Here is an 18,615-nt window from a genome sequence, read left to right as displayed (position 1 = left end):
GGAAATCACGTGGTATCGAATTTCCGGCGATTTGAAGCATTTGCATATCGTCGCCGATGAGCTGCGCGCGATAACTTCACAATCAGCAGCTCTCCTCCTCTCCTCTTCCGCCAACAACCGTCATCATGCCCGCTACTCCTTCCACATTTACGATCCGCCTCCTGCGGCACCTCGTCCACCGCCAATTCCCCTCCATTGCCTCAAAACCCGTCCACCCTGCTCTCCAACTCCGCGCCTGCAAGAGTAGCTCTCCACTGGCCACGCTGCTCCACCAAAAGCTCCAGATCGCACACTTCTCCAGCACATCCCTCCCACAGGCAACATACAATCAAGTCCGACGCGGATGTCGCAAGGAGCAACAAGCGCGCAAGCCGCGCTCCCCGGCTCTTGTCAACCGCCCGGAAATGAAAGGCGTGTGTCTCAAAACGGGTATCACGAAACCCAAGAAGCCCAATTCCGGAGAACGAAAGATTGCAAGAATTAGACTGAGCAGTGGTAGAGTGGTGACTGCATATATTCCCGGCGAAGGTACCTTTTCCCTGAATCCTTTATATGTTCCCTTTCATAGGTGAGAGAGAATGCCGGCGCTAACACTGCAATTTCCTTCGACGTTTAGGACATAATATCCAACAGCATAGCGTGGTTTTAGTTCGGGGAGGGAGAGCACAAGATTGCCCTGGTGTGAGATATCATGTTGTCCGTGGAGCTTTAGATCTTGTATGTGAAATTTCTCTCGCCTCTGCTGACCTCCAAGTGTCCAATTACTGACCATTTGAAATAGAGCGGTGTTGGTGGCCGCATAACCAGCAGATCAAAATATGGAACGAAGAAGCCGAAGTCTGGCTAGTTGGCGGGTTTCGAATTTTAGGATTTATATACATCAGTCATTCCAATTTTGCGCAACATACACCAATCCCTAGGGGCTAGAGTGTTCCATTTATTTCTTTTATAACATGTATTATCATCAGATACGTATTCACCTAACTCCTAGAACCCAACAAGGATCCTCCAGATTCAAGTATGCATCATACATGCCGAGAAAATTCCCTCGTCCCAAGTTCGTTATCTGTACAGGATATTTATAGGAAATGGCACAAGCTAAAAAGAAGAGAAAAACAAAGACACACCAGGACGAAAACAAGAACGAATCCAAACGCGCTGTAAATGGGTCAAGAAAACAGGATGGGCTATCCAATTGGTACAAACCAGTATTCAGAACCTAAAGACTCCTAGCCTGTGCAAGACAGATAAAGGGCCAGTTCGGAGTAGTGGAAATCGGGAGATGATACCCAACACGAAAGCGATGAAGATGAGAACACCGACGACAATTTTAGACCAGATTGGGGTTGCTAGTCAGGTCTCATTCTCATAACCTTCGGGTTTTTGCAACTTGAGGAGGTCGAAAAACCGAGTTGTGCCTGTAACCATACAATTAGCATTTAGACCGTGTGAGAGATTGAAATTTTAGAGTTCGGCATACATGAGTGACCTTTCCAGTCAAAATTATCCCCAGGGTTGCAAGCACACTTCCACTCCGTTCTTCTCTGCTCGCCAGTCGGACAGTGTGTGAATGGGACGTGATAATAGCCGATCTGATCGAAGAAATGAACTTCTTCCTTTTTGAGCAGAATAGATGCTGCAATGGAATGTACTGGTGCATCGCCCCATCTTTCGTAGAAAAAACCCCCATCCTTGTCAAGGACATCGAAATAATCCAGATATGCCTTCGAGCGTAGCCAGTTCAAATCACCGATCTCGAAATTCGACCACTGGAAGTTGTCAGCCGATTCATATACTCGATCTTTAGGACGAAGAATTAGCACATACGAAATGGCACATGTTGTATGTTTTACCTCCATCTTCGGACACGAATTCCAGGTTATTACCCTGAACGATATGTTCAGGGTGTTTCTCCATAAACTTTTTAACACTGTCCCAAAGAGTTGCAACCGTTTCTCTGTATTCGTGGAGACTCAGAACGAAACTGTACTTCTTTTTGTTATCCTTCATGAATTTGAATGCGTCGAAATCAATGTCGCAGAAGTATTTGACACTGGGCTCAACACGCCAGTAGTAATCGTAATTGAGCATGAGTTCATGTCTGAAAAAGAAGCCCGATTCGTAACGGCACATGTGTCTGTAGCTGATGGAGCCACCGTAAATAACGTTCTTCTCCTCCATCTCTTTACGAGCTTCAGCAGCTTTGTTTTGATCAATCCACTCTGGGAAAGACCAATGCTCCTCTGGAATTTTGCCATAGTAAGCTTTCCCAGATACCAAAGCGGAGGTGACGGTCTTGAAGTTCTCGCTAAAGTCCCCATCATTCAAGAAAACCCAGTCGTAGTGGTAGTTCCTGTTAAAGCGATCTTCGACTTGTCGAATAGATTTCACCATTTCCCAAAGATCCGAGTCTCTCACCAAAGACACGAAAGTTGCGCTGACACGGTCTGATTTTCCAGATTCTCCGTCAGACTTGGGGCCAGAAGTAGTGTTTCCAGTGGGAGGGAGTGCTGCTTTCGTCGGTTGGGACAACGAAGCCGTTTGCATTTTTGTAACGCCACCAGCAGTGGTGGCTTGCGGGCCGACGTTTCCAGGCTGTGTTGGGGGGCTCTCGTTTTGTTTCGGATTCGTTTTAGTGAGAGCAGCAGGAATACTAGGCCTAGGTAGGGAAGATGAGGCAATGAAGTGGAGGATTGCAATGCCCTGTAAAGCAATTAGCAATGTCTTGTCGGGAATACGTTGGTTTTGATAGAATAATTGCTCACCAGCACTGCAAAGAGTATGTAGCGTATGTACTTCCCGGACATCATGATTACTTCGTCAGCACAAATGAAAGATAAGAAAACTGAAATCAGGATCGCAAGCACAAAATACGCAAAGGCAGCCAGTGGAATAAACAAAAAATCTCTCCGCTTAAGGGAGTCTTTATTAATGCGTCAGTGTTGGAGGCGGTTGGTAAACGGGTGAATGAACGACAAAGCAATGTGGCATATGGGGGTAATGTCAACGAGATCACATAAATGCGATGTATTTCAGATCACCTTGAGGCCCCCGGACCCGAGAGCAAAAACGAAAGCACGCCGGAAGAGGTTGCTGGCTGGCTAAAACATCCGAAGAACACTAGCGATGAAACTTCGATGCCAAATGGTCGAATTGCATGTAAGTAAGCAACATCGCCCACCGGCTTGACAAAGGGGCCAAGGACTAACGCACTGAGTTACCTCCTTTGTACGCGGTACTGCGTAATTTTCATCGCCAGATGGACAGGAAAGGTGTATCGAGTCGTACGGTGGCTGTAACAGCACTTTTGGTCTTTATTTTCCGCCGTATCCCACTCGCATAATCGTCAGATTATATAAGCAGCTGGGGAGTGGGCTTGGCGGGCAGTCTTCTTTAGGAAAGAGTTTGTTATGCAGCCGGTTATTATCATTATACATTCGAACTCGCAGCATCGCATTCACCTTCACTTCCCCCCTCCGCACTCCTTTCTCACCCTCGGTTCGCACACCGCAGCTGTCATGTCGTTCTTTGGCTTTGATACCACGCTTCCTAACGATCGTCCTCCCGCACGGGAGTCGAGGGGTATTTTTGAGGCCCCCGATCCTTTCTCCGAAGTTGCTCGTGCCACAGCGCATGGATTCAACGATGGCGATGACGCGTGCGGTTTCTGTTTCTTTTTTTAAGTGTTTAAACGCTATACATTTGAATGCTGACCTTATTTTAGAATTGACTTTGAGGACACCTACGACGGGTTGGGAGACCGGCTCGACGATGCCCAAGATGCCTTTAACGAAGACACTTTCGGAGAGGCGGCGGGAAATGAGGATAAACCTGTGGGGAAAGACTTTGACTTCTTCGGCCAAACGGCTCAGATGACCAACATTTTGGGTGAAGAGCAAGTGCTTTACAACCTGAAGCACCAAAACGAACAACCCCAACCCTCCGTTTCGCCCGATGCAGCCCCGAAACCGAAAAGGACAGGCTATGAGCCATACCAAGACCCCGGGTATATCCCTGAGATTCAAGCGAAATCCAGTGTCTGGGGAACAGGAATTACACAAAAAGTAAAGACAGAACAGCCAAAACCGGCTGCTCCATCCAAAAAGATGATGAGCTTGGAAGAAGTTGAAGCACAGATGCGCGCGCAATCACAACGACCGCAGCATGCAACCGAAGCTACTGCTCCTCCGCCGTCTCAGCAGTTCCCCGCGACCATCCCGCAAGGAGCACTGTCTAATCTAAGATTCCCCGAACAGCCCTTCCCCCAGCCCGACACATTCCCTCAACTTCAACAAAAAGATTTTCCTCCATTAAACCAACATCAGCAGTACCCACCGCCGCAAGGTTTTCAGCGCCAGCCTCCACGGCCTTTCCCTGAACAGAAACCAAGGCAGAATATGTCAATCCAAGCCCTACAGCATCAGAATCGTATGCCAAGCATTCCTCAGAGACACTCTGGGCTACAAATTCAAGGTCATTATCCACACGCCCCGCCATCGGCAACTACAGGGCCGCAGCTACCTTCAATCGCCGCAATGCACCCACAGTTTGCGCAGCTTTCCGAAGAACATCGCAGGGCACTTTTGGCAGAGGATGCGAAACGCGCCAAGCGAAATCATAAAATTCACCTTCTCTCGAAAGGAAATGGCTTGATGACCCCGCAAGATAAAAACTTTATTACCCGGATACAGCTACAGCAGCTAGTGTCGGCAACAGGAAATACGGGAGAGACAGATACCGATTCCCTACTGTCAGAAGACTTTTATTATCAAGTGTATAGCCAAATTCGCGGTGCGCCCCGACAGCACCCAAGACAGCCTCTCGGTCATTTTGCCCAGACCTATCTTTTCCAAACCGGTAGCCGCTCCGGGGGCCATATGGGCCGAAGGCAGTATCAGAACGCTGACAATCACATGCAACGCATGCAGCAGCAAGTTCAGCGTGCTGTTGAAGCTGCGAAACTGCGCCCCAAAAACAAGCAACTGATAATTGAAGGTAGTTTAGGGAAAATTTCATTCAGCAATGCCAAAACCCCAAGGACACTCCTCAATATCAAACGCCCCGATAGTGCGGATGGTCATAAGCCAGCCAATGTCAAGAAAGGAGCTCAAACCGGGCTTAGTCCGAGTGACCGCAAGTCTATCTTAAATAACATCGAAAACGCATACGATACATTGATGAGAATGGAGGATCACGAACGAAAAATGCCTCCACCACCCGACGCTGAAGATGCAGAAGCTGTGCAGAAGCATCTTGAATGGAGACAGAAGATGGATGCTCTCAATCGAAAGTTATGGACTGATATGAAAGTCCACGAACCTATATTCCCCGGTTCTACAACGACCCATCCTTTTATTGCGTTCCTGTCTTATCCTAAGGGCAAAAAGGCGATCCCTCGAATATTCCGCCATATAGACCAGGAGCAACGAGTCACGATTCTCACTATGATAATCGTTCATTTAGATTCGCTAGACGTCGTCCAGCGAGCACAGTTACAGCCCGGGGAAACCCAGCCCCCTGGACCTGTCCGCGAGGAGATTGATTTGTTTTCGCAAGCTGTTATGCCGAGTCTATTGGGTTACGTCACCGAAGCTCCTCTCAAATTCATCATTGGGCTTGTCGGTCTCGTCATCTTCCGGACGAACGTCCAGGCGGTATCTAAAACACGGATAGGCCTCGGCATCTTGACTATGCTGTTAAGTCGTGCGGAGTTGGTAAAGGAAGCGGGCGCAGTGGACGATGAGGAATGGAAACAATGGACAGATCTTTATAATCAGCTGTTTGACCGGCTAGAACCGATTCTCGGTAGCATTTTCCCAGGAACTATTAATAGCGGAGATGATATGTATGTGTGGCAGTTCCTCGCCGCTGTTGGCATTGGAGCAAGCCCTGAGCAACAGCAACGGTTGGTTATTGCGGTCAAGTAAGTTTTCTTTCTCCATTATACCCACAAATATGTTGTGGAGAAGGAACGCGGATCTAACATCCTCCTCTTGTCAGGGACCGAGTTATGGAGACAGTCGCTCAGAGCAAAACACTACCAGCGGACATGGCCAGTCAACGACTTGGTAATGTTAACTTGTTCATGCGCGCTCTTGGACTTGATGTGGAACTTCTAGGATGAGACTTTTCCATCACTTTATCTCCACTATGTATACTGTGAAGTGTTGAAATGTTGCAATCTATTGTTTCCTCATTGCATTGGTGATCTGATATATAAAATGCAGCCAACATGACGATGATCAAAATACATGTTTATGGAATTGAAACTAGGGAATTGATTTGCTTTGTGTTTCTTAATATCTTATTTTTTTTTTTTTCCCTGCCCTGCATAGCGTGTTCAAGCGTACCCTGCTTTATTGTGTTTTCATTTTCTCACAAAATGTTGCTATCATATTTTCAGGGGGCAAGGGGAGCAAGTTGGTATCATACGAGTCGGATTTGCAGATTTTTATCTAACCTGGGAAGAAGATAACTACATACCTTCCAGTGCAATAAGTGTAAATTGCATTGCCTTGGATAATCTCATGTGCACCCTCAACCTGCTCCTTATTCTCCCTTTATTATTATCCCCCTTTTTAAGTCTTCGCCAACTTCCCAGTTTTCTCGGTTGTGCCCGACGGTTCGGTTCGGAAGCGGAAAAGCAACGTCCCAGTGGCAACTTCAAGTGGAACGTCCAAAGCCAAACTCAAAACACAGCCGGAGCAGCACTTCACATTCTCGCGATCGATTGCACGGCTTCGGCTGTTGGGTTTTAGTTCAATAGGGCATTGAGTCTTTGCGTCTTGCAACTTCGCAACACTTACTAGCAGCTGACTTCCTTTCTCCTTCTCTCCCGCTATGGTATTTTCATTTCTGTGCTGATCGCAATCACCCAGCAATTGCGTTACTCTTTCTACCACTTCCAGTATATACTTTATCACAGTTTAACATCCCTGGTGGCCGGATACGGAATCCGGATTCCTCGATGCAAAGAGCAATTGGCGAATGAACAGTTCATGCGCCTGTTGCTTTCCTCTTAATTCGACGTATTCAAGCGAATGCTGGATTCTATTATTGTCTAATACTTTTTCTGTTCTTTACTACCTGCTTTCGCATATGAAGTTGCTCATATTTGGAGCCACTGGGAAAGTGGGAGCGTGGACAGCTCGAAAGGCCATTGAGCACGGCCACGATGTGACGCTACATGTTAGAGATCAACACCGTGTCCCCGAAGATATTAGAAACTCTCACAAAGTGAAGGTATCCCACACTATAAACCGCACTCCTTGGGTTACTATATATAGCGCTCTCGCGTTCTAATAGCAATGATGAAGATCATTGAAGGCAGTCTGTCCAATGAAGAGACCCTTTCCGAAGCAATCGAAGACCAAGATGCGATTTTGTCATCGCTTGGTCCGAATGGGCCATTTTGTCCTAGGAATGAACTAGCAAACGGCTACCGCCTAATTCTCAAATTGATGAGGAGGCACAATGTGCGCCGTATTCTTGCCATGGGCACAATCAGCTGCTACGATGAGCGCGATTCCTTTGCATTGTCTCGGCTCCTTGCGTATAGCGTGATTTTCGTGGTGGCACGAAGAGCACAGCTGGAAATCTTTGGGATCGAAAAAGTCTTCAAGGAGGAAGGTCAGGGGTTGGACTGGACATTGTACAGAGTGCCAGTGCTGGGGAGTTCTTCGGAAGATGGCGGGATGGCAGAGGCGGGCTGGGTGGGAGATGGAAAATGGAATGTCTTTCTCCAGAGAAGAGATTGGGCGAACTGGATGGTACAGGAAGCCGAAAGAGATCAGCCCATGTGGGTGGGCGAGATGCCGGCCCTGTACACACCCCGAAGGTGACTTCTATGTATTAGTTTATCACAAACGCCCCAGATTTAGCTAGAGGAATGCACGTCCACCCGAGTGAAGTTCTCGAGAAAGCCAGCCCGGTGCAATTTCTCCTGGAAGTGCGGAGCTTTTGCGGGGGGAGGCTAGCCAACCTAGTTAAAGGTTAGTAAGCTAAATCAGCCCTATTATGCAAAAAAGGCCGCCTGGGATATCGGAAGAGATGCATCCGAGCGATGCTTGATGTGCCTGTATGTAACCTTGGGCCGCTCTGGTGAAAGCATCGGATTGTTGGTTCCCATAACTGTACTGTACGGAGGGACGGGAAGTTAATAGTTAAATTTTGCAGCGATGAAGTCAAACTAGCTGGCTCCCACCAAGTACCATGTCGATCTTTATCCGCACGATGACGCGTTGTCATAACTGGTGAGCCGAGACCAAATCCCCCCAACCCCGACTCTCTCTTCTTCCACCGTATCCTTAAAATCTTCACGCGCATTCGTTACCCTCCTTGTTTAGTATTTTCGCAGATCTCCAGATCGCAGCGCTGGTTTAGCGGACGGTCTTACACTTTTACCCCAAACTCCATTTCTCCAGTGTCTGCCCCACCTTATTGGCACGAACCTGAACCAGCAAAGCCCCAGCGTACAGCGTATCCGAGGCCGTTCTCAGCTGCAGGACCAGTCAAGGTCGCAATCATGGCGAAGGGCAATGTTCTTGTTACCGGGTACGTCCAAGCTGGCTCTCGCGCTGCTCCCACTGTCGTCCGTTGCGCCAGCCCGTGCAATTGCGGGGTAGTAAGCCGCTAACGTCACTTTGCTTTCCTGTTCGCATTATTAGTGGGATGGGATATATAGGGTCCTTCACATCTCTCGCGCTTCTTGAGGCAGGATATAGTGTCGTCATTGCCGACAGTCTATATAATTCTTCAGACGAGGTGCTCAATCGTATTGAACTGATCTGTGGCAAACGCCCCGGTTTCTTCGAGTTAGACGTCACCGACGAAGCTGCTTTTGACAGGCTATTTGATGAGAATCCTAGCATTGACAGCGTGATTCATTTTGCTGCTCTAAAGGTGATTATAGATGTATTCTATGACGTTGATCTTCCCCGGTCCTAACTTGTGTACAGGCAGTGGGAGAATCCGTCGAGAGGCCTTTAGATTACTACAATACTAATGTCTACGGAACACTGTGCCTATTACGCTCAATGGTCCGTCATAATGTGACGAATATCGTCTTCTCGAGTTCTGCAACCGTCTACGGTGACGCGACACGTTTCGAGAATATGATTCCCATACCTGAAGAGTGCCCCTTGGGTCCAACTAATCCTTATGGAAATACAAAGGTTATCGCTGAGACTGCGATTACAGATGTTATCAGCTCGCAGCGCACCAATGCGATTAAGGCTGGAAATGCAGAAGATGCTGAAAAGTGGAATGCGGCTCTGCTGCGCTATTTTAACCCTGCAGGTGCTCACCCGAGCGCAATCATGGGCGAGGATCCACAGGGCGTGCCGTACAACCTGCTTCCACTGCTTGCACAGGTAGCTACGGGGAAACGAGAAAAGCTCTTTGTGTTTGGAGATGGTAAGTCGCCAGAAGCAATTGTAAAGTGGGAGTATACAGCCAGCAATTCTGACGAGGAAAATACCAGATTACGCTTCTCATGACGGCACCGCTATCCGTGACTACATTCATATCCTTGATCTTGCAAATGGCCATCTGGAAGCCCTCAACTATCTCCGTGACAACCGTCCCGGTGTCCGCGCTTGGAACCTGGGCACCGGCAAAGGCAGCACCGTCTTCGACATTATCAAGGCTTTTAGCAAAGCTGTTGGCCGCGACTTGCCATATGAGGTCGTTGCCCGTCGCGATGGTGATGTTCTCGATCTAACCGGGAACCCGTCTCGTGCGAATCGTGAATTGGGATGGAAGGCCACACGAACTCTCGAGCAAGCCTGCGAAGACCTTTGGCGGTGGACAAAGAACAATCCCCAGGGATATCGACAGTCACCACCAGAGGAATTTCTCGCCAAGCTAAAACAAAATTAAGGGGCCGGCATTTGAATTTATTGTGATATACAGTTTCAAGGGAAGGGTAAATATAACGGCGAATAATAAGCAAAAGCAATCGATTTGGGTTGGTACTGTGGGGAAATAATGCTCTTTTGTTCTCTCCGGAAGTATAGTTCGTCCGGTGATGTTCTGGTTCTATATTGCTTGATAGATTGCCGTGTATGTAGGGAGATAGTGCAATCGATATGTATGTTTGTACCGACAAAATAGAATAGGTCTTCTATTCTGTCTTGTGGATTAAGATGCAATTATTTTCTTTCCTCCTTACCGTCTAGGTTATCTTGTTGACTCAACAAAGTCCCCGATTCCGACGCCATCAAGGCTAGTGAATGGATATCGGCAGCACGAAACATGTAAATAATAAAATCACCCCATTGCCAGGTTTTCATCCCTCCTTTTTACCTCTATCAGGCTTCTGTTTCTTCTTCGCCTCCTCTTGCTTTTCCCCCTTCTCGATCGCTCTCCGAAGGGCACTCGCTTTCTCAGTTTTTTCAATCTGCTCTTGACTAAACTTCCATAACTTCTCGGCAATTTTATCATCCATCACCTCTTTTCTCAGAACTTCCCGCTGCTTACATTCCTTTATCAACCTGCCTCCTTGAATACCCACTATTCGCCTTTGTCTGTCTTCGTCCGTCTCGCCCACCGCGCTCAGCCCAGCTTCCATCGCTGCTAGAAGAAAGCTTTGTGCTCCCTGTTGGGGTGATTTGAGAATAAGCCACCATATTGGCCATGTAAGAAGGTAGAATAATAGCCCTAGGAGAGATCCGCCGGTGAGCCAGCGCCTCGTTCCCGGCGTTCTCGAAAATCCCGGGTCCACCACGAGCACGCGCGAATTGGTAGGACGGGCCGCTTGCTTTTTGGTCCGATTGGAGTTGTCGTAGTTGGCCAGATGAGCTTGGTATGACCGCGCGAATATCAAGAGGGCGAGTTTAGATGTAGCATACATGCTGCTGCTGGATTTACACCCGCTCCTTATTGTTCCTTTGACGCTTGACTTTGCTTTGGATGTGCTTGAACCCTGCGTTGCTTCCGATGTTCTGGCTTCCAGCGTTTCAAAGTCCAACTCCGCCCTGATGTAACTCGAACAGGTCGCAAATATGACTCTTACATCCCGATCTGGCGGCTGAGCGCGCAGTGCAGGGCTTAATATACTTAGTAAATGAAAATTGGCTAGGTAGTTCACCTGCCACTCTCTGTTTAGTCGATCGGACGTATTTTGCAACTCCGGAGAGGACGGTGGAGTTAAGGTATTTCCGCATAGAATAACAATATCCAGCCGTCGTGGGGGTGTATTATCTATCCACTTCGTAGCGAAGCGCCGGACGGAATGAAGGGAGGAAAGATCAACTTGTTCGGCGTATACGAGCGAGTTGTTGGTGCTGTTGCGGACGTCCTCGACATAGTCCACAACGAAAGGGTCACTGGGCGAATGTTGCGTAAGGATAATTATTTGGGCACCGCGAGAAGCAAGTTCATGAACAATCGATGCTCCCACGCCTGAAGTGCCGCCCTGGGGAGAAGTGTCAACGAGTGGGCTGACTGCAGAAGAGCGGAGCGCGAAATAGGCACGTACCGTAATCATAATTACTTTAGAATGCATAGTACGCTCGGACTGGTTTATAGCACCGCCAAAGTATCGTTTGAGCAGCGCAATGGCGGCAATCCCTGATGCCGTTTTGGCAATGGGATATGCGTAAGGGATGGACGAGAGGCCATTGCTGAAGGTGTGTGAGATGATCGGGAGAGGCATGGTACGTATTTCCCCAAATCCGGAGCACCAATCTGCCAAGCTCTTTCAAGAAGCTCCTATAGTTATCCTCGTATCTTTCGTCCTTCGCTTGGGAGTGGATGGGTCGACCTGCAGTGCTTTGTGGTTCAGGAACTTCAAGGAGCCCCAGCATGACGTCGCGGGAAATGAGCTGGCGTCCGCTCGCCACTCCGAAAAAGAGCTTCATGCTCACGTTCCATTTATCACTACTCCGTATAGTGTTCAAGGAGACAACATTGCACAATGCCCTATGACGATGAAGATTATTTCCTCCCCTTGGAGGATCAGCGCGTCTTCGGTGCTGGAATCAAAAGAAAGAGAGTGCCATTCGTCCCATCCAGCGAAACGCGCCTCATCACCACAGATGGCCATCCACTCTCCGCACCCGCAACTACATCTTCCACGCCAGGCCCCGAAGCCGCTGTCTCAGAGCCAACACCACCTTCAATAGGTGACAAGTACCTCTCCATAGTCCTATCTAAGTCCGCAAACCCCTCCCCGTCCCCCGCCTCAACCTCCGCGACCACCATCGGCGCCGCCAAGCAAGCAGATTCTTCGTCTGAAGAGAGACTCCAAGAAGACACTGCACTTGTAACATGCGACATTTGCAACCTGCCTCTATCACAACCGCCTCCCAGCTCCTCAGATGCGCAATACCCGCCTCATCCACATGAATCCTCCCTCGTCCATCAGGCCAGCCTTCCACACTCCCATCCACCCTCCGCTGTTGACCGTACGCGCCGTGGATACAAATACCTCGCTTCCTACGGCTGGAACCCGGACTCTCGAACTGGTCTGGGCCCAACAGGTGGCGGTATCCGGGTACCAATTCTCCCACAGGTGAAGCATGATACGGCGGGCCTGGGTTTGGACGTCAAAAGAATGAGCGATGCGGAGAAGAAGGAGAGGGAGAGGCAGAGAGCGGCTGCGAAATTGAATGCGAAGCAGGTCCGGAAGACAGAAGAGGAAGGGAAGAAGAAAGCAGAGAGACTAAGAGAGATGTTCTATGGATCAGAGGACCTGGAGAAGTACTTAGGTAGAGGTTGACGAGCCTATGTCATCCTGCTTCTTTGTCGTTTATGATACCCCATTTGGTTTATTTGGAGATGCATAGGTTAACTTGACCAGTCTACTTTGAGCAAAAAGGTGACATGCTGTTGAGCATAGCAACCCCAAGAATTGATAATCAATTCCAGATGGGTACTGGAATTCGCTGTCTCTATCATATAAATGCAATGCAACTTAGGAAATTTGGTCTAACCCCTGATAATAGGCTGGCAAGAGAAAACCCATCCCAGTGCGCCATACTACTCTGTTGCCAAAAAAAAAAAAAAAAAAAAAAAAAAAAAATGAAAATGAAAAGAAAATGACTGCTTTCAAAATGCATCAGAAGTAAAAGAGCCATAAAGTGACAAAATAAACGCCATACAGACTTTCAAGGCTGCTAAAAGGGGGTAGTGTAACATATGCCTAACATCATAGGTCATAATAATCAAAGCTCTATTTGAAGAAACGTTTCTTCTTCTCTTTATCCTTCTTGTCCTTGTCCTTTTTGCTAAGCTTCTGTTCGCTTTTTGACAACATGGGTTGTGGTCGGGGCGGAGCAGATTCACCCAGGGATTTTACTCTTCGCGGGTCGTCCTGGGAACTCATTGTCATAGCAGCAAGGCCAGAAGTGGGAGGTGCTAGAGACTTCGACGCTGTCAGTGGCTGCGGCTGCGGCTGCGGCTGCACCTGTGGTTTGGGCGACGGCTCTCTCTCAAATAGATGTCGAGGGGCCTGAGGTTTCGGTTGGTCGGCGGGGAGGTTAAGCCGTCGCTTGTCAACACTTAGATCGCCAACTTGGCGTAGGAAGAGGCCAGGAGTAAGCATGTGTGATGTGACGAGGTATATATCTTTGTTGTGATTCTGGGATAGTTCGTAGCAGGAGCGAGCTTCGGAGTACGTGGCTCCACCAGCCATGAAAACAATGATTTTTTGACGAGGTTCCGCCGCTGAAGGACGGATTCGAGCCCAGGTAGGTTTTGCGCTCCTAAGAGAAGCTTGAGAAACGTTATCTTGACTCATGACATCGTCCCCATCCGCGTGAGGGCGGGTTGATGGAAACACTGAAGTATCCAAAGTGCCCCGTATTTGTTCTTGTAACATCAACTTCAAGTTAGGTTCGAATCTTGATAAGCTCGTGTCATCTTCGTTAATCTGAGCAGGCGGCTTTCGGGCAAATAGTGGCTGATTGGGTGGCTTAGTATCGCTGAGTGGTTTTTCAACCCGTGCCCCTAATAAATCAAAATTGTAGATGACTTCCCCATCCTGGGGTGGCAGCTGTGAGTGAGCGAGTAGCTTTTTGATATCACCGCCGAGAAGGCCGCCTCGATATAAGAGGTAAAGGACTATTAGTCGTAACCGATCGGGAGGCCGAACACGCTCGTCATCCAGAAGGCGAACAAGTTGGTCGGCAAGATTTTTAGGCTTTCGGTAATCTTCGTCTAACCCAGTACCAAGTGACTGTAGCATGTTAGGTGGAGTCGCGAAGTAAATTGCCGCCGGCGATCGTAACATACCTGTTCAACAGACGCAAGCTCCGGTAGGTTGCGGTCCTGAAATAGTTGCATGCACTCTTCGGCCATGTTAAGGTGCAGCGTATACGAATTCTTCCCTTCTTGAAACTTTGACAGTCCGGCCAACATGTCTCTGATGGTGTTCACATTTGCAGACGAATCACTATTGAACTGTAATTAGCAACGACCAGTACAGAAATGGAGCAAAGAGCATGACATACTTGTCAGCAAACTGAGGGTTTTTCGCTCTGAATTGGTTGAAATCATCCACTAGCTTCCCGAGGAGGTCTTTCATGTGCAAATGCCGACTCTCTACCCAGATACTATCATTTTCTGAGATCTCCAATTCCTTGGTTTCCTGATTTGGCTCTCCGGCATTAATGGTTGTTTCATAAGTAACCTTTTCTCCTTCTTTGATTGGAAGGAGATCATGAGCCATGGCCTGATACGTGAATTCGTGGACTAGCGGAGCGACAAGATCTAAGGTTCGGTCAACTATATAAAGCAGACCCCGTTGTCTCGACGCCGTTCGAAAGTCTTCGCGCGATTTGGCGTAAGCATCCAGCTCATCCTGGACAAAACGTGCCAGGTGGGAGCATAGAACACTAGCTTCGTGTGTCGGCGCCTTGGGCCGGTAGTATCGAATTACGGGATATTCGCCAAGCGATACGCATACGGAAACGATCTATCTTTATTAGTGAAAATCTAAGGAATGTGTCCATTTGTAAACGCACCCTTTGGGCGAGATCCTCAAGGTGACCTCGGACGAGATTGTTGCATGCCGGATGGAAGAGGGTGGGAAAGCTCCAAGGATCGCGGAAAATTACAAGATGCGATTCTCTAGGAAAGTAGTTAATGTTGACGATACGGAAATCAGCGATCAGGTCGCGCGCCATGCTCAAGCCGTTGATTCTGCTTCGTAATTGGGGATCAAGCCCTGTCGAGTATGTCAGGAGAATGTTTCAGGGGTTTGACCACGGAGGACTCACTAGCAGTCCAGACTAGAAAGGCTCTCCTATATCGCCGACGTTGCAAGTCCGCTATAAGAGAGTCTACGATGTGCGGCAATGGTGAGAGAAAATAAACCGCATCCGTCTCTTGGTTCATAGGGCGCCGGTGCTCGATCTGCTCAATATCTTGAGATGGCATCAGCTCCGATCTCCACCGAACAACAACACTCGTCAACCAATGTGACTTACTTGTAACATTGGCGTTGAGGATGTCATCCTCTTTAACGGCATTATCTATTAACTTTTTGCTCAATGCATCAACGACGAGCACTTTCCACTTGAAACCAATCAGCAGCTGTTCAAATGTAGGGCGGGGAGGCACGAGAGCTAACTTCTCGCTCAGCGGTATATTGAACAGTGTCCAGGATAACTAGGCGTCGAATTAGCTATATCCAGTGCATTCTTAGAAAATGGGTACACGATACTTTTCCGCTGGACCTCAATCAAGGAGGAGTCCATCTTGGCAGGGAATCGGTCATGAGAATGAGAACCGCAGTTACGAGGCGCTGGAGGTTCGACAGGATCGGTAATGGATGGAGCGGGCTGCTTTTCGTTGAAGGCAGGTAGAGCGATATATAGAACAGCAATTTGCACCCGTGACAGAAGTGATGCCGGCGACGGTGCCCTGAATCGCTTCACCTCGCGCCGTCGGCACAGCCCGCGAGATTACGGTCTCGCTCTGTGACATAACGCAACCTCCGCCCGCCAGCCAGCCGGCCCGCGCTAGGCTCGGAGGGGACTAGCCCCGGCGGCTGGTGCGATTATATCAGCAGGTAGCGGGAACAACTTTTCTTCCGCCACCGGACAGGGTTATCGTTGATCCGCAAGACTATATTCGACCTGAGTACCCTTTGAGAATTCCAACTCGAAGCTTCGTCCAACATCTTCTATGTGAAGACTGGAAATTTCTCTCTTGGCTTCTTTTACTGTATATTGTGCTTGCGAGGCGTTCGTGGTATACACGTTCTCATTGAAAACATTCCAATTCCTTCTGCGCTCAAACTGAGAGCACTCAATGCGACGAGACCGTCCGCCTTCCGTCTCAATCTTGAATCAGCGCCGAATCCACCCACACCATGCTCATGCAACCGTGGAGAGGGTCACAGACACCGTGCCTGATTTGTCTCTTTCGACAGTCTGTCGTTCCGCGACAGTTCACCCGCTCCCTTAGTACCAGCAGGCCCTTGGAAAGGGGAAAACCCAAGTCTAGCAAGTCTAAACTTGCTTGGAAACAGACGGTAGGAATAATTTATAAACTTTGGCGCTTATACATTTTGTGATTCTAACTATTTGCTCCAGAGTCTTCGGCTTCCCCAAGAGCAGAAGAAGAGAAATGCCAGAAATAATGCTGTTCGAAGAGATCAGTTCACGGTCGTGTTAGAGAGGATATTACAGGATTTAGAACGAAAAGTGAAGTCTAACGAGGGCAAAAGTACTTGGAGGGAGTTTCAAGACGTGGTGACGGCCGCCTGCACGCAGTCAGGGAACCAATCGCCCAATCTTGCTTTGAGTCAAAGATTACACGAGGCCTTTATAAGGGCTGGAGAAGCCAAGCTGGCCTCGGTTTTGGAAGAAGAGTATCGGAATTATAAATATGATATCAAGTTCTCTTCACGCATTAAAGAACAGAAGGCTCTGGCCGACTACAGGTTCCCGGCGGAATGGTACCCAGCGGCCCGGGCTCTCCAGCGCACGATACATCTTCATGTTGGGCCTACAAACTCGGGAAAGACATATCACGCCTTGAAAAGACTAGAAGAAGCAAAAAGCGGGTTTTATGCTGGACCATTGCGACTTCTCGCCCATGAAGTCTATTCTCGGTTTAATGCAAAGGGCATCTCTTGCGGTCTTATAACGGGCGACGAAGTAAAAGTTCCCGAAGGCACTCCTCCAACCCTCTATAGTAACACAGTTGAAATGGCCCCGTTGGGAGTAGAGGTCGAAGTCGCTGTTATTGACGAAATTCAAATGATTGGTGATCGTCAACGAGGTTGGGCGTGGACGAGAGCGCTGTTAGGCGCTCCGGCGAAGGAAGTCCATCTCTGTGGGGAAGAACGAGTAGTGCCTTTGATCCGAGAACTTGCTGCTTTGACGGGAGATAAGCTGGAAATCCATAATTATAAGCGCTTGAACCCATTGATCCCGATGACGAAGAGCCTAAAAGGGAATCTTCAAAAACTTCAGAAAGGAGACTGTGTTGTGGCATTTTCTCGCTTGGGTATCCATGCTCTCAAGCAAGAAATTGAAAAGGCAACTGGGCGAAGAGCCGCCATAGTCTATGGGGGTTTACCTGCGGAAATTCGGTCGCAGCAGGCGGACTTGTTCAATAACCCTGATAATGACTATGATTTCCTGGTCGCTAGTGATGCGATCGGTATGGGCCTTAATCTGTAAGTTGCTCTTTTAACCTTCCATCTTTTGGCTTTCATTGCTAAGCTGGTATCGATAGAAGCTGTAAGCGAATCATTTTTGAATCGGTCATCAAGAGAAGTCCAGTTGGTCTGGAACGATTATCAGTATCTCAGGTCAAACAGATTGGTGGCAGGGCCGGTCGTTATCGAAGTGTAGCCGATGCCATGGACAAAAGCAAACCGTCAAAGCGCTCTGAGGAAGATCAAAATGTCGGATTTGTGACATGCCTTGAGGATGTCGATCTTCCGCATATCCAGAAGTGCCTGCGCGCGGAGGCAGAGCCAATCAACGCAGCGGGTATTCTTCCTCAAGATTCTATGATAACTGCCTTTACGGATCATTTCCCTTCAGATACGCCGTTTAGATACCTCTTGCAGCGATTGTGGAATGTTTCTCAGACGCATCCACGCTTCTTTATGTGTGATTTACACAGTTCTGACGTACAAGAAATCCTGGATGACGTTCCCGGACTCAGTGTTACGGATAAACTCGTCTTTCTATCCGCTCCCACTTCGACGGCAGATCCGACAAGTGCCTTAACCCTCAAGGCATTCGCAACCTGTGTTGCTCAACACAAGAGCGGAGCGCTCCTCGACATTCCGGAACTGCACCTTGAGATCCTGGATGTCCCTGTATCTGGCAATAAGAATTACTTACGATCCTTGGAATCACTTCACCGTTCGCTTGTCCTCTACCTTTGGTTAAGCTTCAGAATAGGTGGCATATTCACTGATAGGACTCTTGCTACCCATGTCAAGGAGCTTGTGGAAATGAAGATGGACAGGGCTTTGACCGAATTCTCCGCCAATTCCAAGTTAACCAAGTCCGCTATACTTAGGAAACAGGCCGCATTATTAAAGAAGGGCCTGCTCGAAGAAGCGGAAGAAATACAGGAAGTTGATTTTGATCCTTCCCACGATGTTGAAATTCAACCCCAAAAAGTAGGAGTGGCTGCTTGAAC

At 48.5% G+C, this 18,615-nt stretch overlaps 9 protein-coding genes across 9 annotated transcripts; 6 read left to right on the top strand and 3 right to left on the bottom strand.

The window, feature by feature from the left end:
• Nucleotides 1-48: 48 nt before the first annotated feature.
• Nucleotides 49-1,401, top strand: D8B26_002384 (mitochondrial 37S ribosomal protein uS12m). Its single transcript, XM_003066290.2, has 3 exons — nucleotides 49-528; nucleotides 617-717; nucleotides 782-1,401. Exons 1-3 carry the CDS (start codon nucleotides 126-128, stop codon nucleotides 845-847), a joined length of 570 nt encoding a protein of 189 aa, XP_003066336.2. The 5' UTR covers nucleotides 49-125; the 3' UTR covers nucleotides 848-1,401.
• On the bottom strand, nucleotides 1,255-3,125 carry KRE2 (alpha 1,2-mannosyltransferase 2.4.1). The gene is made up of 5 exons (XM_066123810.1): nucleotides 2,766-3,125; nucleotides 1,828-2,703; nucleotides 1,653-1,769; nucleotides 1,481-1,592; nucleotides 1,255-1,418 (listed from the first exon to the last, which is right to left on the bottom strand). Exons 1-5 carry the CDS (start codon nucleotides 2,808-2,810, stop codon nucleotides 1,354-1,356), a joined length of 1,215 nt encoding a protein of 404 aa, XP_065979885.1. The 5' UTR covers nucleotides 2,811-3,125; the 3' UTR covers nucleotides 1,255-1,353.
• A 329-nt stretch (nucleotides 3,126-3,454) lies between these two features.
• Nucleotides 3,455-6,554, top strand: D8B26_002382 (uncharacterized protein). The gene is made up of 3 exons (XM_003066288.2): nucleotides 3,455-3,658; nucleotides 3,725-5,923; nucleotides 6,001-6,554. The coding sequence occupies exons 1-3, from the start codon at nucleotides 3,519-3,521 to the stop codon at nucleotides 6,122-6,124; spliced, it is 2,463 nt and encodes an 820-aa protein (XP_003066334.2). The 5' UTR covers nucleotides 3,455-3,518; the 3' UTR covers nucleotides 6,125-6,554.
• A 498-nt stretch (nucleotides 6,555-7,052) lies between these two features.
• On the top strand, nucleotides 7,053-7,919 carry D8B26_002381 (uncharacterized protein). The gene is made up of 2 exons (XM_003066287.2): nucleotides 7,053-7,242; nucleotides 7,317-7,919. The coding sequence occupies exons 1-2, from the start codon at nucleotides 7,099-7,101 to the stop codon at nucleotides 7,839-7,841; spliced, it is 669 nt and encodes a 222-aa protein (XP_003066333.2). The 5' UTR covers nucleotides 7,053-7,098; the 3' UTR covers nucleotides 7,842-7,919.
• A 364-nt stretch (nucleotides 7,920-8,283) lies between these two features.
• On the top strand, nucleotides 8,284-10,983 carry GAL10 (UDP-glucose-4-epimerase). The gene is made up of 4 exons (XM_003066286.2): nucleotides 8,284-8,553; nucleotides 8,667-8,901; nucleotides 8,958-9,414; nucleotides 9,482-10,983. The coding sequence occupies exons 1-4, from the start codon at nucleotides 8,525-8,527 to the stop codon at nucleotides 9,877-9,879; spliced, it is 1,119 nt and encodes a 372-aa protein (XP_003066332.2). The 5' UTR covers nucleotides 8,284-8,524; the 3' UTR covers nucleotides 9,880-10,983.
• D8B26_002379 (uncharacterized protein) lies at nucleotides 10,147-11,656 on the bottom strand (the record flags this gene model as incomplete). The annotated part of the gene is made up of 2 exons (XM_003066285.2): nucleotides 10,147-11,416; nucleotides 11,480-11,656. The coding sequence occupies 2 exons, from the start codon at nucleotides 11,654-11,656 to the stop codon at nucleotides 10,289-10,291; spliced, it is 1,305 nt and encodes a 434-aa protein (XP_003066331.2). The 3' UTR covers nucleotides 10,147-10,288.
• Nucleotides 11,657-11,917: 261 nt separating this feature from the next.
• On the top strand, nucleotides 11,918-12,793 carry D8B26_002378 (uncharacterized protein; the record flags this gene model as incomplete). Its single annotated transcript, XM_003066284.2, has 2 exons — nucleotides 11,918-12,710; nucleotides 12,789-12,793. 2 exons carry the CDS (start codon nucleotides 11,918-11,920, stop codon nucleotides 12,791-12,793), a joined length of 798 nt encoding a protein of 265 aa, XP_003066330.2.
• A 316-nt stretch (nucleotides 12,794-13,109) lies between these two features.
• On the bottom strand, nucleotides 13,110-15,701 carry SEC1 (vacuolar sorting protein VPS33/slp1; the record flags this gene model as incomplete). The annotated part of the gene is made up of 7 exons (XM_066123809.1): nucleotides 13,110-14,179; nucleotides 14,236-14,395; nucleotides 14,454-14,917; nucleotides 14,967-15,169; nucleotides 15,222-15,368; nucleotides 15,432-15,612; nucleotides 15,663-15,701. The coding sequence occupies 7 exons, from the start codon at nucleotides 15,699-15,701 to the stop codon at nucleotides 13,175-13,177; spliced, it is 2,199 nt and encodes a 732-aa protein (XP_065979884.1). The 3' UTR covers nucleotides 13,110-13,174.
• A 617-nt stretch (nucleotides 15,702-16,318) lies between these two features.
• Nucleotides 16,319-18,613, top strand: SUV3 (RNA helicase; the record flags this gene model as incomplete). Its single annotated transcript, XM_003066282.2, has 3 exons — nucleotides 16,319-16,480; nucleotides 16,542-17,632; nucleotides 17,692-18,613. 3 exons carry the CDS (start codon nucleotides 16,319-16,321, stop codon nucleotides 18,611-18,613), a joined length of 2,175 nt encoding a protein of 724 aa, XP_003066328.2.
• Between the last annotated feature and the right edge of the window lie 2 nt (nucleotides 18,614-18,615).

This window comes from Coccidioides posadasii, chromosome 1 (assembly GCF_018416015.2).
Source record: "Coccidioides posadasii str. Silveira chromosome 1, complete sequence".
Lineage (NCBI taxonomy): Eukaryota > Fungi > Ascomycota > Eurotiomycetes > Onygenales > Onygenaceae > Coccidioides > Coccidioides posadasii.
The sequence above is the reverse complement of the archived record's forward strand: the minus strand, read 5'-3'. Positions and strand labels throughout refer to the sequence as shown.